Source organism: Mesitornis unicolor, unplaced genomic scaffold, assembly GCF_000695765.1.
Source record: "Mesitornis unicolor isolate BGI_N332 unplaced genomic scaffold, ASM69576v1 scaffold7689, whole genome shotgun sequence".
In the NCBI taxonomy this organism is placed as follows: domain Eukaryota; kingdom Metazoa; phylum Chordata; class Aves; order Mesitornithiformes; family Mesitornithidae; genus Mesitornis; species Mesitornis unicolor.
The window spans coordinates 31,366-47,629 of NW_010207894.1; the positions used below are offsets into that span (position 1 = coordinate 31,366).

General features: G+C 45.0%; 1 protein-coding gene across 1 annotated transcript in view; it reads left to right on the top strand.

Moving 5' to 3' along the window:
- MYO5B (myosin VB) overlaps positions 1–15,879 on the top strand; it is a gene marked incomplete at both ends in the record, with an annotated part of 47,143 nt that extends 31,264 nt beyond the window's left edge. The window contains 10 exons of the mRNA XM_010192291.1: positions 162–318; positions 2,372–2,611; positions 5,983–6,222; positions 8,509–8,593; positions 9,679–9,827; positions 10,247–10,366; positions 11,268–11,405; positions 13,086–13,151; positions 15,242–15,481; positions 15,782–15,879. Coding sequence (XP_010190593.1) covers positions 162–318; positions 2,372–2,611; positions 5,983–6,222; positions 8,509–8,593; positions 9,679–9,827; positions 10,247–10,366; positions 11,268–11,405; positions 13,086–13,151; positions 15,242–15,481; positions 15,782–15,879 — 1,533 coding nt within the window. The remainder of the gene's footprint in view (positions 1–161; positions 319–2,371; positions 2,612–5,982; positions 6,223–8,508; positions 8,594–9,678; positions 9,828–10,246; positions 10,367–11,267; positions 11,406–13,085; positions 13,152–15,241; positions 15,482–15,781) is intronic.
- Between the last annotated feature and the right edge of the window lie 385 nt (positions 15,880–16,264).

Consider the following 16,264-nt stretch of genomic DNA (forward strand, 5'->3'; position numbering starts at 1 on the left):
TGTGCTATCAGCTGCTCTTTTCTTAGCCCTGCTGCTGGGATGCTCTGTCCTGAATAGTGTCAAGCTACTTTTGGACAAAAGGTCCAGTTTAAAACTTATTATGACAGGAATAAGGGGAAATGAATTTTACTGCTGACCCTTTTTTTTCCTGCGCTTTACAGGCTTTCCAAGCACCTGAGGAGGACGAGAGCTGCCATCGTCTTCCAGAAGCAGTACCGAATGCTGCGGACCTTCCAAGCTTTCCAGAGGGTCCGCAAGGCAACCATCACCATCCAGGCTTTTGCTCGGGGCATGGTTGTCAGGAAGATGTATCGCAAGGTACGACTCCACAGAGTGTGTTCGCATTAGAAAACATTAGGAAGAGCCTTTAGGTTTATCTCCACTGGCGCAGCGCGGCGATGTATTTATTGTGGCCTTTTTGACGTTTTCCGAAGCCGACTGCCTCTGGTGTTTCTGGAGAGCGCGCGGTGACGGCGAGCATTGCCATTTAAAGCTGTGCAAGCAAAAATGATTTTGGCAGCAGCACCTCAGAGGAGCTGCTAAATGAAGTTAGTCATTCGGATGCCGGAAGGCATCGTGGAAATCTGGAAATGTCATTTGATCTAACCCGTACTTTGCAGAAAAAAAAAAATCTCCCTGGCAAACAGAATTTGTGTCTGAGCTGCGCTGCAGGTGCTGTTCCCAGTGTGGTGGGGAGACCTTTGGGGTCTGTCATGGAAGGCATCGAGCCATTTATTGATATAAATGCCTCTTTAATTAGTTCTCTCCATTAGCTTTCTGTGTTAAGCCAGGAGCTGAGAGTGAAGAAGTAGATGATACGGTGAGTGGTCTTCTGTGTGATGAAACCAAGAGCTTTGTGGAATCTTCTGTCCACTATTCAGATCCAGATTTAATTTGGTAGTCAGCTAAATTTACACCTAATGTGAGGGTACCTGAAGAAGTCAGAGGCCTGATGTGTCCATCTTGGAGATGATGGAGGTTACCTGGACACCTGGTGACCCACCAGAGACAGCAGGGCTGTCCTCCAAAACACAGCACCTTAGATGATCAGGAATTACAGTAGTTCCTGGTGATCAGGAATTTGTGCTGCCACTGCTTTTTCAGCATTTATTTAATTTTTAAGTTGGAAGCCCCTGCAGGGGAGGCAGATGGTCCAGGATTTAAACTCACTTGAGTTTCAAGACAACTCAGAATCTTAAAGTGTAGGATTTGGCTGAAGGCTGGGCCTCTTAAATCTGAGTATCCTTAATCTCTGGAGCACCAGGATGCAGGTGTGGGATGGTAGCTGTTGGTTCAAGTGCATGCCCAGCAACAGATGCTGAAACTTATCCCAAATTAATAATAACAAAGCATCCTGTAATCTTTAAATTCTGCTGTTGCTCTCCTCGTAATACTGCAGCATAGATCAACACAAGAAATGTGCTGCCTGTATCTCTAATATGACAGTGTGCAGTTTTAGAGATGGAATTGAACTGCCGCCTACTGAAAAGATCGCTGTAAATTTTGGGGAGAAGTACAATGCAGAAGTGCCAGAAGTTTCATAAAACGAGATATAAGTTTCTGGAAATTGAATCATGCGAGAGAACTGGCTGCAGGCTGTAGTGAAAGGACTCCAGAGTTTTATTTGAAGGTTATCCACATGATAAGGAATCCCACCAGGACAGCATTTATCTGCAGCATAAATTATCATAATGCAGCAGCAGAAAAAAAATAATCTACTAAACCTGTTCTGGTGTTGAGTTATCTGTGATGCTGAAGGGACAGTAAATTTATTGCTGAGTGTTGGTGTGTCTGCTAATGGCTATTTATTCTGCTAGCTATGATTCTTGTGTGCTGTTCTGAGGTGGTCCGTGAAGTCTTACTTGAGATGTCCCCTGTACCCATCGAGTCTCCTGGTCATGAACCAGGACCGTCCCCCCTCATTTCACTGGTCACAAACCAGGACCATCTCCTTTCGTTTCAAGCAGGTCTTGACCTTCTTTTCCAAGTCATCCTGCTCTCTAGAGAGGACAGGATGGGTCCTGCCTGCATCAGTTGAGTACACTGACTGGAGAATGTCTAAGGATGGGGGATTGAAGTACCTGTCTATAAAAGAGGTTGAAAAATAATAACCTTTATCTCCAGCCATCACCGCCTGCCCCTACCAGGACGCTCCTGCTTGGTGGAGAAGCCCTTTCACAGAATCACAGAACCATTAAGGTTGAAAGAGGCCTCTAAGATCACCAAGTCAAACCATCAACCCAACCCCACCATGGCCACCAAACCACGTCCTTTTGGCGTTGAGTGCCATGCTGCAGCCAAACCAGGGCTGTCACTCCCTTTGTGGTTGACTTTTCTCCCTTGACCGTCCCATTTCACTCACGTTTTATAGATGCTCATGGAGCACAAAGCCATCATCCTCCAGAAGCACATCCGGGGCTGGCTGGCCCGCACTCGCTTCCTCCGCATCAGGAACGCCACCATCGTCCTGCAGTGCTACTACCGGCGCGCGAAGGCCAGGCAGGAGCTGAAGGCGCTGAAGATCGAGGCCCGCTCGGTGGAGCACCTGAAGAAGCTCAACATTGGCATGGAGAACAAGGTGGTCCAGCTTCAGAGGAAAATTGATGAGCAGGTACGTACGTCCTGAGCTGTGCTGGGACAAGTGTGGCCCTGCTTCTGCTTTGCTTCTCTTGTACTGTCTTTCCTGGGAAGGATTTTATCTTCCTGTGATGTGTAAGAAGTAAGAGCCGTGATGAGGGGTGAGACGGCGCGATGTGAGTGATAGATGCCTGTGGGATGTCTTGACGGTCATAATGTGACAACTTGATCAGAGAGGCCTTCATCAAATGCCACTTGTCATTAACGAGCTGCAGAATAATAGTTTGATTACATGCTTAGAAGGGTTTTCCTACCCACTAACACGAGATTTTGGAAGTTACTGTGATAAACACCCTCTGTGTTGCTTCCCAGTGCTGTGCAAGGACTTCAGGGATGAGTATAAGGTGAGCAGGTCTCTGTTGTACCCACTAATATTAATGAAGAAATTAATAACCATCTATATCCTTATACAACCCTTTTCCAGGCAGGAGGAACAGTCCCTGTAGGTCACTACTACATCTTCGTAATACCAGTTATTAATAATAGCAGTTTATTGTTGTGTTTCGGATGCTGTCAGGAACCCTTACCCATCACACGCCGTTTCCTCGCCACCTTAAATCTCTCCCATCCCTGTGCGACACAAGAGGTCCTGTGATGATGATGATGAGAAATGACTCTGCGTTGGCTCGGATACTGCGGAGTCAAGGCACAGGGGGTTTGCATTACTGCTGGCCGCATTCCTTGCCAAATTAATTGGCCCCAAACCATGCACCGCAGTGGAGTCCGACTTCTAAACCTTGAATTTTAAAATGCCTGCCTGCATACTTTGATTTTGCAGACAAACTGTAGCTCCGAAACAGAAAAATGCAGGCTTAATATTCTTTATATATCAATACATCGGAAACCTGTTTGGTATGACCCTTCGTCTGGAAGATACTTGGTGGAATTAATGAGGATGAGTCATTTCAGGTACACATATTTGGGCTGTACTCATGCCATGGCCTGAGTCTGCTGGACTTGGCAGTAGACCAGCAATATGAATTTATTTTTTCCTTGCCATTTACTGCTAGGAAAAGTGTGGAGGTGGGACAATAAAGAAAAAAAACACCAAAAATTTTGGTTAATGTTGGCTTTTCTGGCCAGAAAGGTCTCCTTTAGGGCAAGAGACATAGAGAGCTTTTGAGCAGGCAGTGATAAGGAGCTGGAGCTCCTCTTGATCCCCCCTTGGTCTCTGTGCAGACCATTTCGGAGGAGTTAATTTGATGTTCTCTGTGCAGCTTTTGCGGGAGAGTGTTGGTGCTCTGGACTACTGGTGGTTTTCTGTCCCTGAGCTCATTTTAAGCATCGTCTCAGGACTGACAGGTTTCCCTGGGATGCTCTGGAAGTGCTAATGAGCACCGCTGCAGTGGATTTTCTTTTCAGTGCACTGGATTTTTTCTGGCAGCGGCGAGTTTGTTGCATCACATTTTCCCTGAAGTATCTTGATTTCTTCGGGTCTTGCTCATCTATAAACACAACCTTTTAAAATGCCAATTAACTTTTTAAGGGGGCAAAAAAAAAAAGGCAGGTAACCTAGAGAGCTGCAGTTGTATCATTTTCTGTCTTGCCGTGGAAGAAAATGTTTCTATTTCTGCTGCTTTAGCTCATGCGTGAATAGAGAGATGTAATACTCCGTGTGCCCCTGAGGAAGAGAAGATCTTTCTTTGAAAACATTAAAACCTATTATTGTATGTCAGCCTCGGCCCATGCGCTCCAGCATCCGTGACTGGGCCTGTTTCATTCAGTTCCTAAATCGGGTGAGGGATTTTTTTTTGCACACACAAGAAAGACTTAAATCTGTTTTGCTGCAAAATATCTGCACTGGACCGCTTTTTTTCTATCCACATCAGACCACTTTCTACTTTTTATTACTATTTATTGTCAGTTAAGTGAGGTTTTTTTTTAAAAATGAGTATGTTGTTGCTGCCTGAGACACTTTTTACACAGAAACCTTGGGGTGCCATGAGGTGGTGTGTGTTGGAAAACGAGCAGAGACTGGGGAAGCAGCAGAGATTTGTGAGCGGAAGCAATTACTGCCATTCTCCATAGGCAAAGCTTTTCTCTCCAGAGAAATGGCTTTGGTCGTGCAGAAATGTTAATTCCTAAATGCTGAATTTTTATATTTGTTAGTAATTCATTAAAGAGGAGGAAAGGAAAAGATGTTTATGTCCCTCGTTTACTTTTTTTCCCTTTGAGACGTGTCTTAATCCTGCCTTGGAGCGCTGACACTGCAACATGAGGTGGTGGTGTGGGGTGTCACCTAGAGGAGATAAAGTTCTCTACTTTCGTGTGGTTTTTTTTCTTTTCCAGGCTGTAAGGGTCTTTGAAAACTGTTGTCCATGACCTAATGGGAGCCTTTGGCCCTGTTACAGACATCGATCATATTTCTTTGCGTTGATTTTGGTTTTCTTCTTGCTTACTTTGCTGAACATCTTAGACGAAGAAGTTGCATCTCAGGATTTGTGACTTTGCACCTTTACTGCTTGTCCTGACCAGTCAAAACTTGTGTATCGGGTCTTCCCTAGTCCGTTGACTTCTTGAAATGATAGATTTGTGTCTTTTAAGACTTTTATCTTCTGGCTTGGTCACCTCAAGCTTTTCTTAGCCCCTGCATTTTCCAGCAAGACCAGGAAAGACCAAAACTGACATTTCTGATGCTCAAGTGAAATGTTCACTGAAGTCTCATTGGAGACTAGTGCAGGGCTGGCTAACAACGGTGATATTTTATTATTCATAGTGTCGCTCCCATTGACTTCGATTTGAACCGCAAAAATCAAAGCTGCTGAATTTTCAGGTCTCAGAACTTGAGAGCAAATTGTTGCTAAATGCTTTAAAAGAGAAAATCCAAGCGAATAAAAAGATGTCGGAGCTGGCACATGACTTAAAGCTGAGCTTTAGGGACCTCTTGGTGCTCAAGGCTGCAGTTACGCTGCTGAGCCTTGTCACCCTGCTTTCCTGCGGGCGTAGGAGTCAGGAATAAATGGATAAACTGCAAACTCGGTATTGCAAACCAAACAAATTGCAGACCAATTGCATTAAATAGGATTGTCTGGAAGCTGTAATAAAAGTGTAGGGTTTTTACTTTGTTTGCCAGTGCTATCACATGTTGTTTGCCTTTGCTTCGACTGCAGCATCAATTTAACAAATGCTAATACGGTAGTTACCAAAATATTACTGAGCTTTTGTCACAGTTTGGAAATTGCTTTTAGCTTTATGAGCTTTATTAGCAAAAGCATGGAAATGTTCATTACTGGAAATCTGTTACCCACCGTGCTCAAGGATTTTTGACAGTTACTTTTGTTGTGTATCAATGTGTGCGTTGATCTTATGGTTTTATTCTCTTCTTTTTTGGGTTGCCGGCTGCAGAACAAGGAATGCAAACTCCTGAACGAGCAGCTCGTCGTGCTCAAAGCTGCCCAGTTAACTGAGGTGGAAAAGCTGAAGAAGGAACTGGTGCAATACCAGCAGAACCAGCGGGGTGGTGACAGCCAGCTTGTCAGCCTGCAAGAAGAGAGGGATGGCCTCCATCTGGAGCTCAAAAAGGTTCATGCAGAGATGAAGGCCATGGAATACAGCTATGTTAAGGAGAAAGACCTCTTGAGAAAGGTACGTTTATCTTTAATGTGTTGTGGTTGAACCCAGTAAGCAGCTAAACACCACACAGCTGCTTGCTTAGTTCCCCCTATCCCCGGTGAGAATTGGAGGAGAGAGATAGGAGCACTCGTGGGTTGAGATAAAAACAGTTCAGTGGCTGAAATAAACCAAATTGCAATGATAATAACACTAATGAATTGTCATAAAAATAGGAACAATTATAATAAAGCAGGCAGTTAGCTCATACAGCAGTCGCTGGCCATGCACCAGCAAAAACATGATGGTCCCTGTAAGCCTCGGGAACCAAATGATGGGAGAGACCCTCTGGGGATGGTACCCATTGAGGGGAAAAAAGCTGTCCCCAGCAAATTCTCCCACTTTATAGCGAGTACGACGTTTTACCCTCTATTTCTCACTGGTCAGGTTTATTCTTAATAACCTTCACACCTGTGCTGGTAACCTAAGGCACTGAGGTATGAGTTTAGTTTACTGCTGCGAGTGTTTGTTGCTCGGGTTAAATCCACGATTTTTCTTCTTCTGCGCCAGCAATTGATGTGTTTTATTTGATCCTGGTATTGGAAAGCCCTCAGACGGTGGGTTTGAGTGAGTAACTGGGGGGGTTGCGTGGTCAGGATAATTTAATATGGACAACCAGCACAGCTAAAATGCATTTTTGTATCTGTGTTGTCTCTTGGCTGGACCAAGAGCTGTGAGAAAAGCAGTTACTCCGCTCTTTGTGTGCATATTGCACCCATACAGAGATATATGGAGTCAGTGATTTTCTTTTCACCAGCCCCACATTAGAAGATCCTTTTTGGCACAGCGCTCAGTTCATTAGCTTGTTGGAGCTCAGGCTTTTGGAGCCTGAAAGGATGCTTTATTTTGAAGGTGATGCAGCTGAGGAAAAGATTCCTTCTCTTTGTTCTTGACTGCAAATCCCCTTCAAGCGCTCGGAGAGGTTGATTTAATCACCAAAGAAATGCTTTCAAAAAGCATGAAAACAAAGCAAAAGCTTTCACTTGTTGTAAAAATGCCTACAGCAGAGCAAATCCTGTGTACTTTACCGTGACAATAAATGGTATAATTGTAAAACATTTCTACTCGGAGTGCAGGCTCCCATTTCTGACGTGAACTTTGGATCCTCATCATTGGAAGACAGGGAAGACCCATGTCCTTCCTGGAAACACTTGTTTAGGCAAAAATGGCTTTCTGAGGAGAATTCTGTCAGATTTTTGAGTAGTTCTAGTGACTACCAGAAACGTGGAAAGTGTCGTGAAACACCATGGTCGTGGTGGGATGGAGATGATACCCAAAGTCATCAGCCACTTCTTAGTGAGGCTCAGCCTTAATTTTATCACCTTGAGCTGGGGCTGAAGCTGCTGCAAGTCCATTTTAGTTATGATTTCGTTACCGATAAACCATCATTTAATTTCCTCCTTGTAGCTTTTCTCTCTAACTCCTTAATTTTAGCCTGTCTCCTCTTGAACCATCTTGTGATAAAGCTTAAAACATAGGATCTGGGTGAGCACCAGTAGCTCTTCCTAGGGCTTTCGGTAGCACCTCATGCTCTCAATTGATGAGCAGGGATGATTCAAAGCCTGGCCAGGAATTTTATTAGGAATATCCTAAATTCCACCATCCTTTTGTCACAAGATTAAGGGAGGACTGAAGCCGGATCTCATGAGGAGGTGGTTCCAGTGTAACACTTAAATAAGGGCTGAAGCCATCACAAGTGCTCACTGCTCAGCATCTTCCATAGAAATCCTTCAAAGCAGGTGCTCCTGCATTTGAAGCACCTTCTAAGATGCTTCCTACAGAAAGATGAGTACGAGGTACAAAAGGTACCAGTGTAGGTACCAGAGATGGAGCTTGTGCTGCTTGGCCCAGGGAAGCGGTCATCACGATGAGATCACGCTGTTGAATGCAGCAAAAATCCTGAGGATGAACGAAAAGCAATGGCATCTGCTGGTGTTGGTGTCAGTCCAGCCTTGTTGCGACAAGTGGCCTTGCTTCCCTTTGTTTTTAATAAAGAGGTAGTTAAAAAAATATTAAAAATATTATTTTGCAGGGTTTAGTTTGTTTTCATGAATTTTAGCTGGGCAGTTGTTGGTTTTAATTGCTATATATACTTGTGTAGTATAGGATACCTGCTGGGATAACTGGCCAAGCACCAGGGTACAGATCTTTTAACCAGCAAAGAAAACCTGAATAAAGCTCCCTGTCTGCAGGCAGGTGAACGTAACCCCTCTGCAGGGCCCTGACCTGCAGCAAGCACTCATTCTTTCCCTTGTTTCGTAGCGTGTATCCGACTTGGAAATGGAAAACGCTGTCCTGAAGCAGGAAAAAGAGGAGCTTAACAGCAGTATTTTGTGTCAATCTGAAGGTAAGGGAAATCCTTAGAGCATTGTAATGCCTTTGCTAAATGAAGAGCTTGACTGTTCCCTCCTAAAATTTGTGTTTTCCTGCGTGCTTTGCTGTTTGCCCCTACCTTGATAAAGTGCTGATCTTCCCGCACCCCTTTCCTGGTGGTTTTTTGCCATGGTTTTGTTGTGCAGGTAGTTCTGTTTGTGCTGTGCTACCGGTGGGATGGCAAGACAGAGGCTGGTTTATTAGGTGGAATGTGGAATGAAGTACCCAAAAACATTTACTCTGGGTGACATGGAAGGCAGTGAGATTGCTGGAGGTGGAGGGTAGAGAATAACACCACCCCGAAATTGATGAATAAAGGACCCAGGGACCAGCACAGTTAATGACATTGAGCCTCAACAAAGGATTTCTCTCATGTGGCAAGAGCCTATGAGTGGTTTTTAAAGCAGAGACTTAGATGGCGAGAAGCACCCAGAGGAAAGCAATCTGGGAAAATCCCAAGCCACTGAAAAAACCCTCATGTCTGTATTGAGCTTTTCTATATTTTTTTTAATCATCCTTTACAGCTTTGATTTTGTTGCAGGATTTACAAAGAGCATCACTCATCAGTCTGTGGATGTATCTATCCCTGCTCTGGGGTACTCCTGAAGTGCCCTCTTGCCCTCAGCCCAACACGAAATAAAGGAATGAAAATAACACGATGAAAAGAAACTTGCTGCAAATATTTCTTTGTTGCTTACGGGATGCTTTCAGAGCATTGAAGCTTTGGGGGCAGCAAGTGGAGGGGCTCGTTTTGGTGTTCATTGATTTAAAAGGACACATGAACTATACCTCTCTGTATTTCTGATTTAAGCATAATTGGTCTGATGGTTTGGAGGTGCTGGAGATTTTTCTTTCACTCAATGTGATCTCCAAGCAGAAGAACTCAAGTGGGGAGACACATCTAGATTGTAAGAGTCTCTAAATATTAGAGGATGCTTATATGTATTTCAAAGGTTCTTGGCAGAGAGCATTTTGTTAATTACTCGATGTTACTGCACATACTAAGTCCATTTTGGAGATCAAGATCATGTTTCCTTTTTCCTTTTTCTTATTTTAAAGATGAATTTGCACAAAAAACGGCTGATGAAGTTATCCAGATCAAGAAAGAGCTGGAAGAGGAGAGATCTCGTTATCAGAACCTGGTAAAAGAGTATTCGAGGCTGGAGCAGAAATATGACAACTTGCAGGATGAAATGACTATTATAAAGGTAACAAAACTGAAATTAATCCCTCTTCTGGTGTGTCGTGGACCTGATGTTGTTGGCTGGATAACATGGCTCACTCATCCCCAAAACGTGTAATAGAACTGATATTATTGTGCCATTTGTGCTTGATACTTCTTGAGCTCAGAGGGGTGCATCTGGTGTCACGAAGAGCCTTTAATTCATGCAGGATTTTAAACTGAGTTTCCCTATCTCTTCACGTTTTAAAGTATGCCCTTGTGTTAATGTGAGTGTTACGGTAGGGTGTAAGAGCTAGAAAATGGAATTTGCTATCAGGTGACAGACAAGCCTTTTGTAAATGTCACCTTGTTAAGAAGACAAATATTTGCTCTAGGAAACAATGTTTTGTGAGGAATCCTTCCTTAAACACAGAATGCTTTATCTATCTGCATCTCTTTTGGCAGCAAGTACCAGAGCACAAGAGAAACCCATCCAGCCAGAGCAGTTTGGAGTCTGACTCCAATTACCCGTCCGTATCAACCTCCGAGGTTGGAGACACCGAGGATGTCATACAACAAGTGGAGGTACAGTAAATGGGAGAGCTCTGCTCTGTGGGGATGTTTGACGTAGGTCTTGGACTACAAGGTGTGAGGGACAAATGTGGTTCCATGCCACAGAAATACCTTGTTCATTGAGGTAGAAGGCCTGTAGAGCTGTGATGCTGTAGCAAATGCTTGTTCATTTGTGGGGTCAGACTTAAATAGGGCTCTGAAAGGAATAAAATCTTGTGTTTTGGCCATACCAGCGTGAAGACTGATGAAAATTCATCAAAGTGTTGCTATATATAGTTATTTCTGGCATGGATGGCAATGACTCTATGGTGATCCTTCTTCCAGAGGATGCCAGGGTTCGTCACCCCCTTGCCCCGAGCGTTTTCATTCCAATGCGTCTTCATGGATGCTTTGCTGGCCAGCACAGCCCCTGTAATCGAGAGTCTCTTAATGCAGAAAAAAGCAGCATAAATTACTCCCTGGCTCTCAGGAGTCATGTAGGAATGGGAAATGTGGGGGTTTTTTTGCTTACGTTTGCTAGAATAGGCTGCTTTAGTCAAAGTAATCAGTATTGGCCGTGCTCTGTTATCATATATTCTAGGTGAAGCCAATTAAAAAACAACTAATAAATACTTGACTGGAAGGGAGTCAGTAGGACATTTTAATGTTCTTCTACATTTTAATGTTCTTAGCTCACTTCTCTGTTGGACTGTGAAACATTCAATGACTTATTACAATGAGTCAGCTGTTTATTGACATTAAAATTAGGTGTATAAAGTGGGGATTTTGGGCATTTGGTCTTTGAAAGTCCAGGATTTTCTTGGGGTACTCCTGTTACCAGCTGAGTAGGTGCTGATGTACAGTCAGGGTGTATCTGGCACTGTGCATGGTTATAAAATTTGACCAAGGTCTTCTCCTTTTCCCACTCCCCCAGGACATAGGGGCAGAGAAGGCAGCCATGGACATGACCCTCTTCCTAAAGCTGCAGAAGCGAGTGAGGGATCTCGAGCAGGACAGAGAGAAGCTGAAGACCCAGCTAGAGAAAAAGGAACAAGAGAGCAAGAAATCCCAGGTAAGAAATGGCTTTTCCTTGTTATTGATATTTCATGTTGGTAGTTGATCCCTGAGGACACGTGACATAGGAATTGAGGTTTGAGAGTGACAAGTTCAAGTCAGGAGGCACCAAATCCACCTGGGAAATGGAAATAGACCTTTTTGGCAGCTGAAGACAATTGGACAGAACTGACTTTTTAATTATTTTTACTTTTTAATAAACTGGTTATAACAGATTTAGGACGGTATCTTAAATATCTTGAAAGCAACGAAGTATAGAATAAATTTTGGAGCACTTTTTTCTGCCTGTGTTGATCCTGTTACCTTCTCTTTTGAGACATTTGAAGCGTGGACTGAGTTTTGTCAGCGAAGGTGAGAATGAGGAAGGAGCAGGCGAGTATCTGGGGGATTGCAGACAGACGCGATGCTGCAGCCTTACAGACGCAGATACCATTTTTGAGCTGGATCAAATGTAAATCTGTCAGGGAGCCTGGAAGAGGAAAAACCCTGGTACCCCCATCTCCAAATTCTCCCTTTTAATCAATTTAGGTTATTCAAGCGTTTCTTTGCAGTCCTGGCTTCCCCAATGCAGCGGTGCGTGGCGCGAGCTGATAAGCACTTCACAGAGGTGTCAGTCAGGCTTGTGTCCTCAGTTTGGCATCGTTATAATGTCTGTGGGGTTTTTTTTATCCCCAGTAATGATCATACAGGAATATAGCTTAAGTGGTGTAATAAATTGAAAATAGGGATATAGCTGGTAGCAGAAGGCGTTCTTCCTTTTCTCTGCACTGCAGGGCAGGGATATTCCTTTGATATATTCTTCCTTCCTTGTGAAAAAATAACTTCCTACAGTTGTGTCATTTGCTTGGAAGTGATTTAGGAAAAATAAATTTAAAAAATCAGGATTACTGACATCCCAGGGTTAACTTGAGGCAGGAGTCAGTCCTGACTTGCAACTGTGATCGGAAAATACAGCTCTTTTTAGGTGCCCGTGAGCTGATGTTTGGCATGGGGGGGCTTTTAATTGCACATCTCTCAGACACATCTTACTGTGCCATCTGTAAATGGGGAACTGTGATATGTTCAGAGGCCGGGGACGATTCCATGCCGCGTATCAGCAGTGCTGTGCGTGTGGTGTCCTGAAGCAGTGAAGATGCTTTTATATGAAATGCTGGGTAAATAGCCGTCACTCGTGGTTTCAGAGTTGAAATTTCTGGGGCTGTTGTTGCTTTGCTTGGGAGTTACTTTGTTATTTATCTATGAGATCTGTGTGTCTCTTGACAAATTCGATAAGAGACTCAACAAAATCATCAGCAGTAATTACTTACTTGCTTCACCAGATATTCTTACTGCTCAGCAATTTGCAGGAAACACAGAAATAGGAAACTTCCCCAGCCTCTCATCCTGGCTACAGAGGCAGATTAAAAACCTGCTTCCCAGCTGCTGTGTTGCAGATTGTTCCCCTAACGCCGTTGTTTGGAAGGTGTAGCGAGCCACAGTTGTCAAGATATTAATCAGAGTTTAAAACCATTTTCTCCTGAAGCGGCCCCTGCCCCTTTTCGTGTTGCTGGGACTCTGTCGAATGCCAGTTAATAACATTATTATGGTTGAGCTGATGTTGATGGAGGCACCATCTTCTGCCACGCGCCGGTTCCTCCAGCTGCTTTTGAACATTAATTTCTCTCTTTAATCCACACAGGCTGTTGAAATGGAGACTGAAGAGGCTTCGGACCACCATGAAGATTTTGCATACAACAGCCTGAAGGTGAGTGAGGAGCTCCCGCTTAGCGCTGTCACCCATTGCGTGCCTCCAACAGCCCAGACAAATTGTCTGAACATCAACATCTGTTTCTCAGAAACTCCTGTTTCTGAGCCATCCACGGTGGTAGCAAGAAAAGCAGTGTGGTCTTATCCAGCAAGTAACAAATACCACAAACAAAGTAACAAATATCCCGGAGCCATTGGTGTAGGAAAGCACTTAAACGCTTTCCTTTTACCCTTCACCTGTCTCTGAGCAGGATCAGAAATGAGTGGAGAGGGAGTTGATGCTTCAGCCACACGGCAAGAAGAGTTAAACCCAGTTTGGTATCAATTTCCCAACGCACACACGCTTTTCAAACTCCTGTTACCAAAACCAGCTATGGAAAAGCCAGTGGCTCACGCGCTCCCTCTGCTGAGCTGTGGTTAGTGTGGAGGAATTTCTGCATCGGATGCATTTCTCATCCCTTTTGTTTTGTTTATTTAATGGCAGATGGCATGAAGTACCTGATGGTGCACCATTCCTGATGGTGTTTGTTCAGCGCGGAGTATGTCCAGATGCCAGATCAGCCATTCTGTTCACACCTCTGCTGTGATAAGCAGCGCTATTTATAATTTGTGTGGATTTATAATTAGAACACCCGTTTCCTATGGAAACGAGGTTTACACAGCTGTGCTAGCTACACGCTGTGTAAATGGTATAATTTTCCCCCATCCCCCAGCCATTTTTGGGTTTGTTAGCTTGCCTGATATGGCAGATATCCTATAGATAAGAGGGACCATGCAAGAAAGGCAGTGAAGAGGGATCTGGGGGGAAAGCGTTTGTGCTGTTGTGGACACCAGAGAATTCACATGGATGGGGGTCAGTCTGGAGAACAAGCCTGATGAGGAGCGGCTGAGGGAACTGGGCTTGTTTAGCCTGGAGAAGAGAAGGCTGAGGGGGAGACCTCAGCACCACCTCCAACTGCCTCAAGGGAGCTTGGAGAGAGGTGGGTGCTGGGCTCTGCTCCCAGGTGATGGGGATAGAACAAGGGGAAATGGCACCAAGCTGTGCCAAGGGAGGTTCAGGTTAGAGCTAAGGAGGAAGTTCTTTCCTGAGAGGGTCGTCAGAAGCTGGACCAGGCTGCCCAGGGAGGTGGTGGAGTCCCCATCCCTGGATGTGTTTAAAGAGCGGGTAGACGAGGTACTTAAGGATATGGTTTAGGGGGTAGACAGGAACGGTTGGACGTGATGATCTCAGAGGGCTTTTCCAACCCAGCGATTCTGTGATTCAATCCCTGGGAAAGAACTGACCTCAAATCAGTCAGACACCAGACTTTCTTGGCTTGCTTGCAGACATCTCTGGTTGTGCCATGCAATAGTTGGGTGATGTTCTCGTTGGGTTTTGGTGTTGTCCGAGTGGTTTGGGTGCATGGGGATGGGAAGGAGCAGTCAGCAGCTGGTGATGAAGGACCTGATGCAAAGGAAAGGTGGGCTGGTGTGATTTGGGCCATGAGCAGGACCCTGGGGTCTGGCTCTGCTCCCCACCCATCGCAAAGATCACCCAAAGCAAAGCTGGACCCGAAGTCCACAAGAACGAAGCTGCTCTTGACCCAGCTGTATGCCTAAGGTGGGTTTTGGGTGCTGGTGAAGAGCTGCCAAAGGTGGTGTTAACACCTGCTTCATAGTGAAACACTGAAGTAAAGGCTGGAGTTTTATTCTTCTGTCTTCTACTGTCATGCAAAAGCACGTAAACCCTTCAGTTGTCTTGACACACACAGCGATGCTCACTCATTGCTATTCAGGAGAAGCAGTCGGCATCAAACTTGTACGGTGTTGCTCCTGCCTGTCAAATGCCAGCAGCTGATGAGGCGTCAGGGCGAGAAAATCCTCCACTGCAGACATTGCTCTGGGGTGAGGGAATTACAAAATGTCTGAGGAAAGAAGCCGTGATGGGAATTCACGCAGTTGTAGGTCACCTAATGGGATGCCTGCCATGAGGAAGGGTCATGGACTGGCAGCAAAATCCAGATCCTGGCATGAATTGATCGTTTGGCTGTGCTCATCCTGGAAAAGGATGAATTTATCTAAACTGGTTGGTGGCTTGGTGTTTTCCAGAGGCAAGAGTTGGAGTCGGAGAACAAGAAGCTGAAAAATGAACTCAATGAGCTGAGGAAGGCAATCGCAGACCAAGCAACCGAGAACAACTCATGCAATGATACTCAGGACAGCTACAACCTCTTACTGAACCAGCTGAAAACAGCCAACGAGGAGCTGGAAGTGCGGAAGGAAGAGGTGCTCATCCTGAGATCGCAGATCATGAAGGCAGCCCAGCAAAAAGAGACGGGGAAGAACATGGTAATTGAGAGAGTATTGGGTTTTCTTTCCCTTTTCCCGTTCTGTTGATGGAAATTCACAGCCATTTTTGCTTTGGTAGGCTCTGGGTGGCAGGATGGCATGGGGAGGTTGTAGGAGGTTCTGCCTGTGGATAAGATATAGTCCATGGCATCATCTAGGACTGCCCGAGACCATATGTCCTGTGGTGGGCTGTACTTCTGCAAGGCACTGTCTTGGTTTTGACCCCAGACAGGAGCTTTGAAAGGCAGGAGGAGATGTGCAGGATGTCATGTTGCTGTGTGTTTTCCATGTTGAATTTAGGAGAACACCCCCACCAATGCCAGCTGGCCGAACAGCGACAGGAACGTTGACCGGGAGGACGCGATCGAAGCCTACCAGGGAATATGCGAGGTGAATCGGTAAGTGTGGCCACGGTTTTTCCAGCTGCAGAAGGGGCTGGCCAAATTGTAAGAGATGAGATCCAGACCAAAATGAACAAAACATTTTGGAGAGTTACCAGCTTCTGGATTGTGTTCTGGACCTTGGGTCAAGGATGAGCCATAAAGATGGGACTAAAGATGTATGTTTTGTGATGGGTGAGATAGCCCTCGTCGTTGGGACCTCATGTTCCCAAGGGAGGGGAGATACTGGCCAGGTAGAAAAGCCAACGTGGAAGTGAGCTACAGTGGATTTTGGCTTTGCTTTCTGTACATAAATAGTACCAAGACTGAGATTTGGGATATATTTAAGGGTTATTTATTTCAAGGAGGACCTCGGGTCCTGCACTTGGGAAACAACAACCCG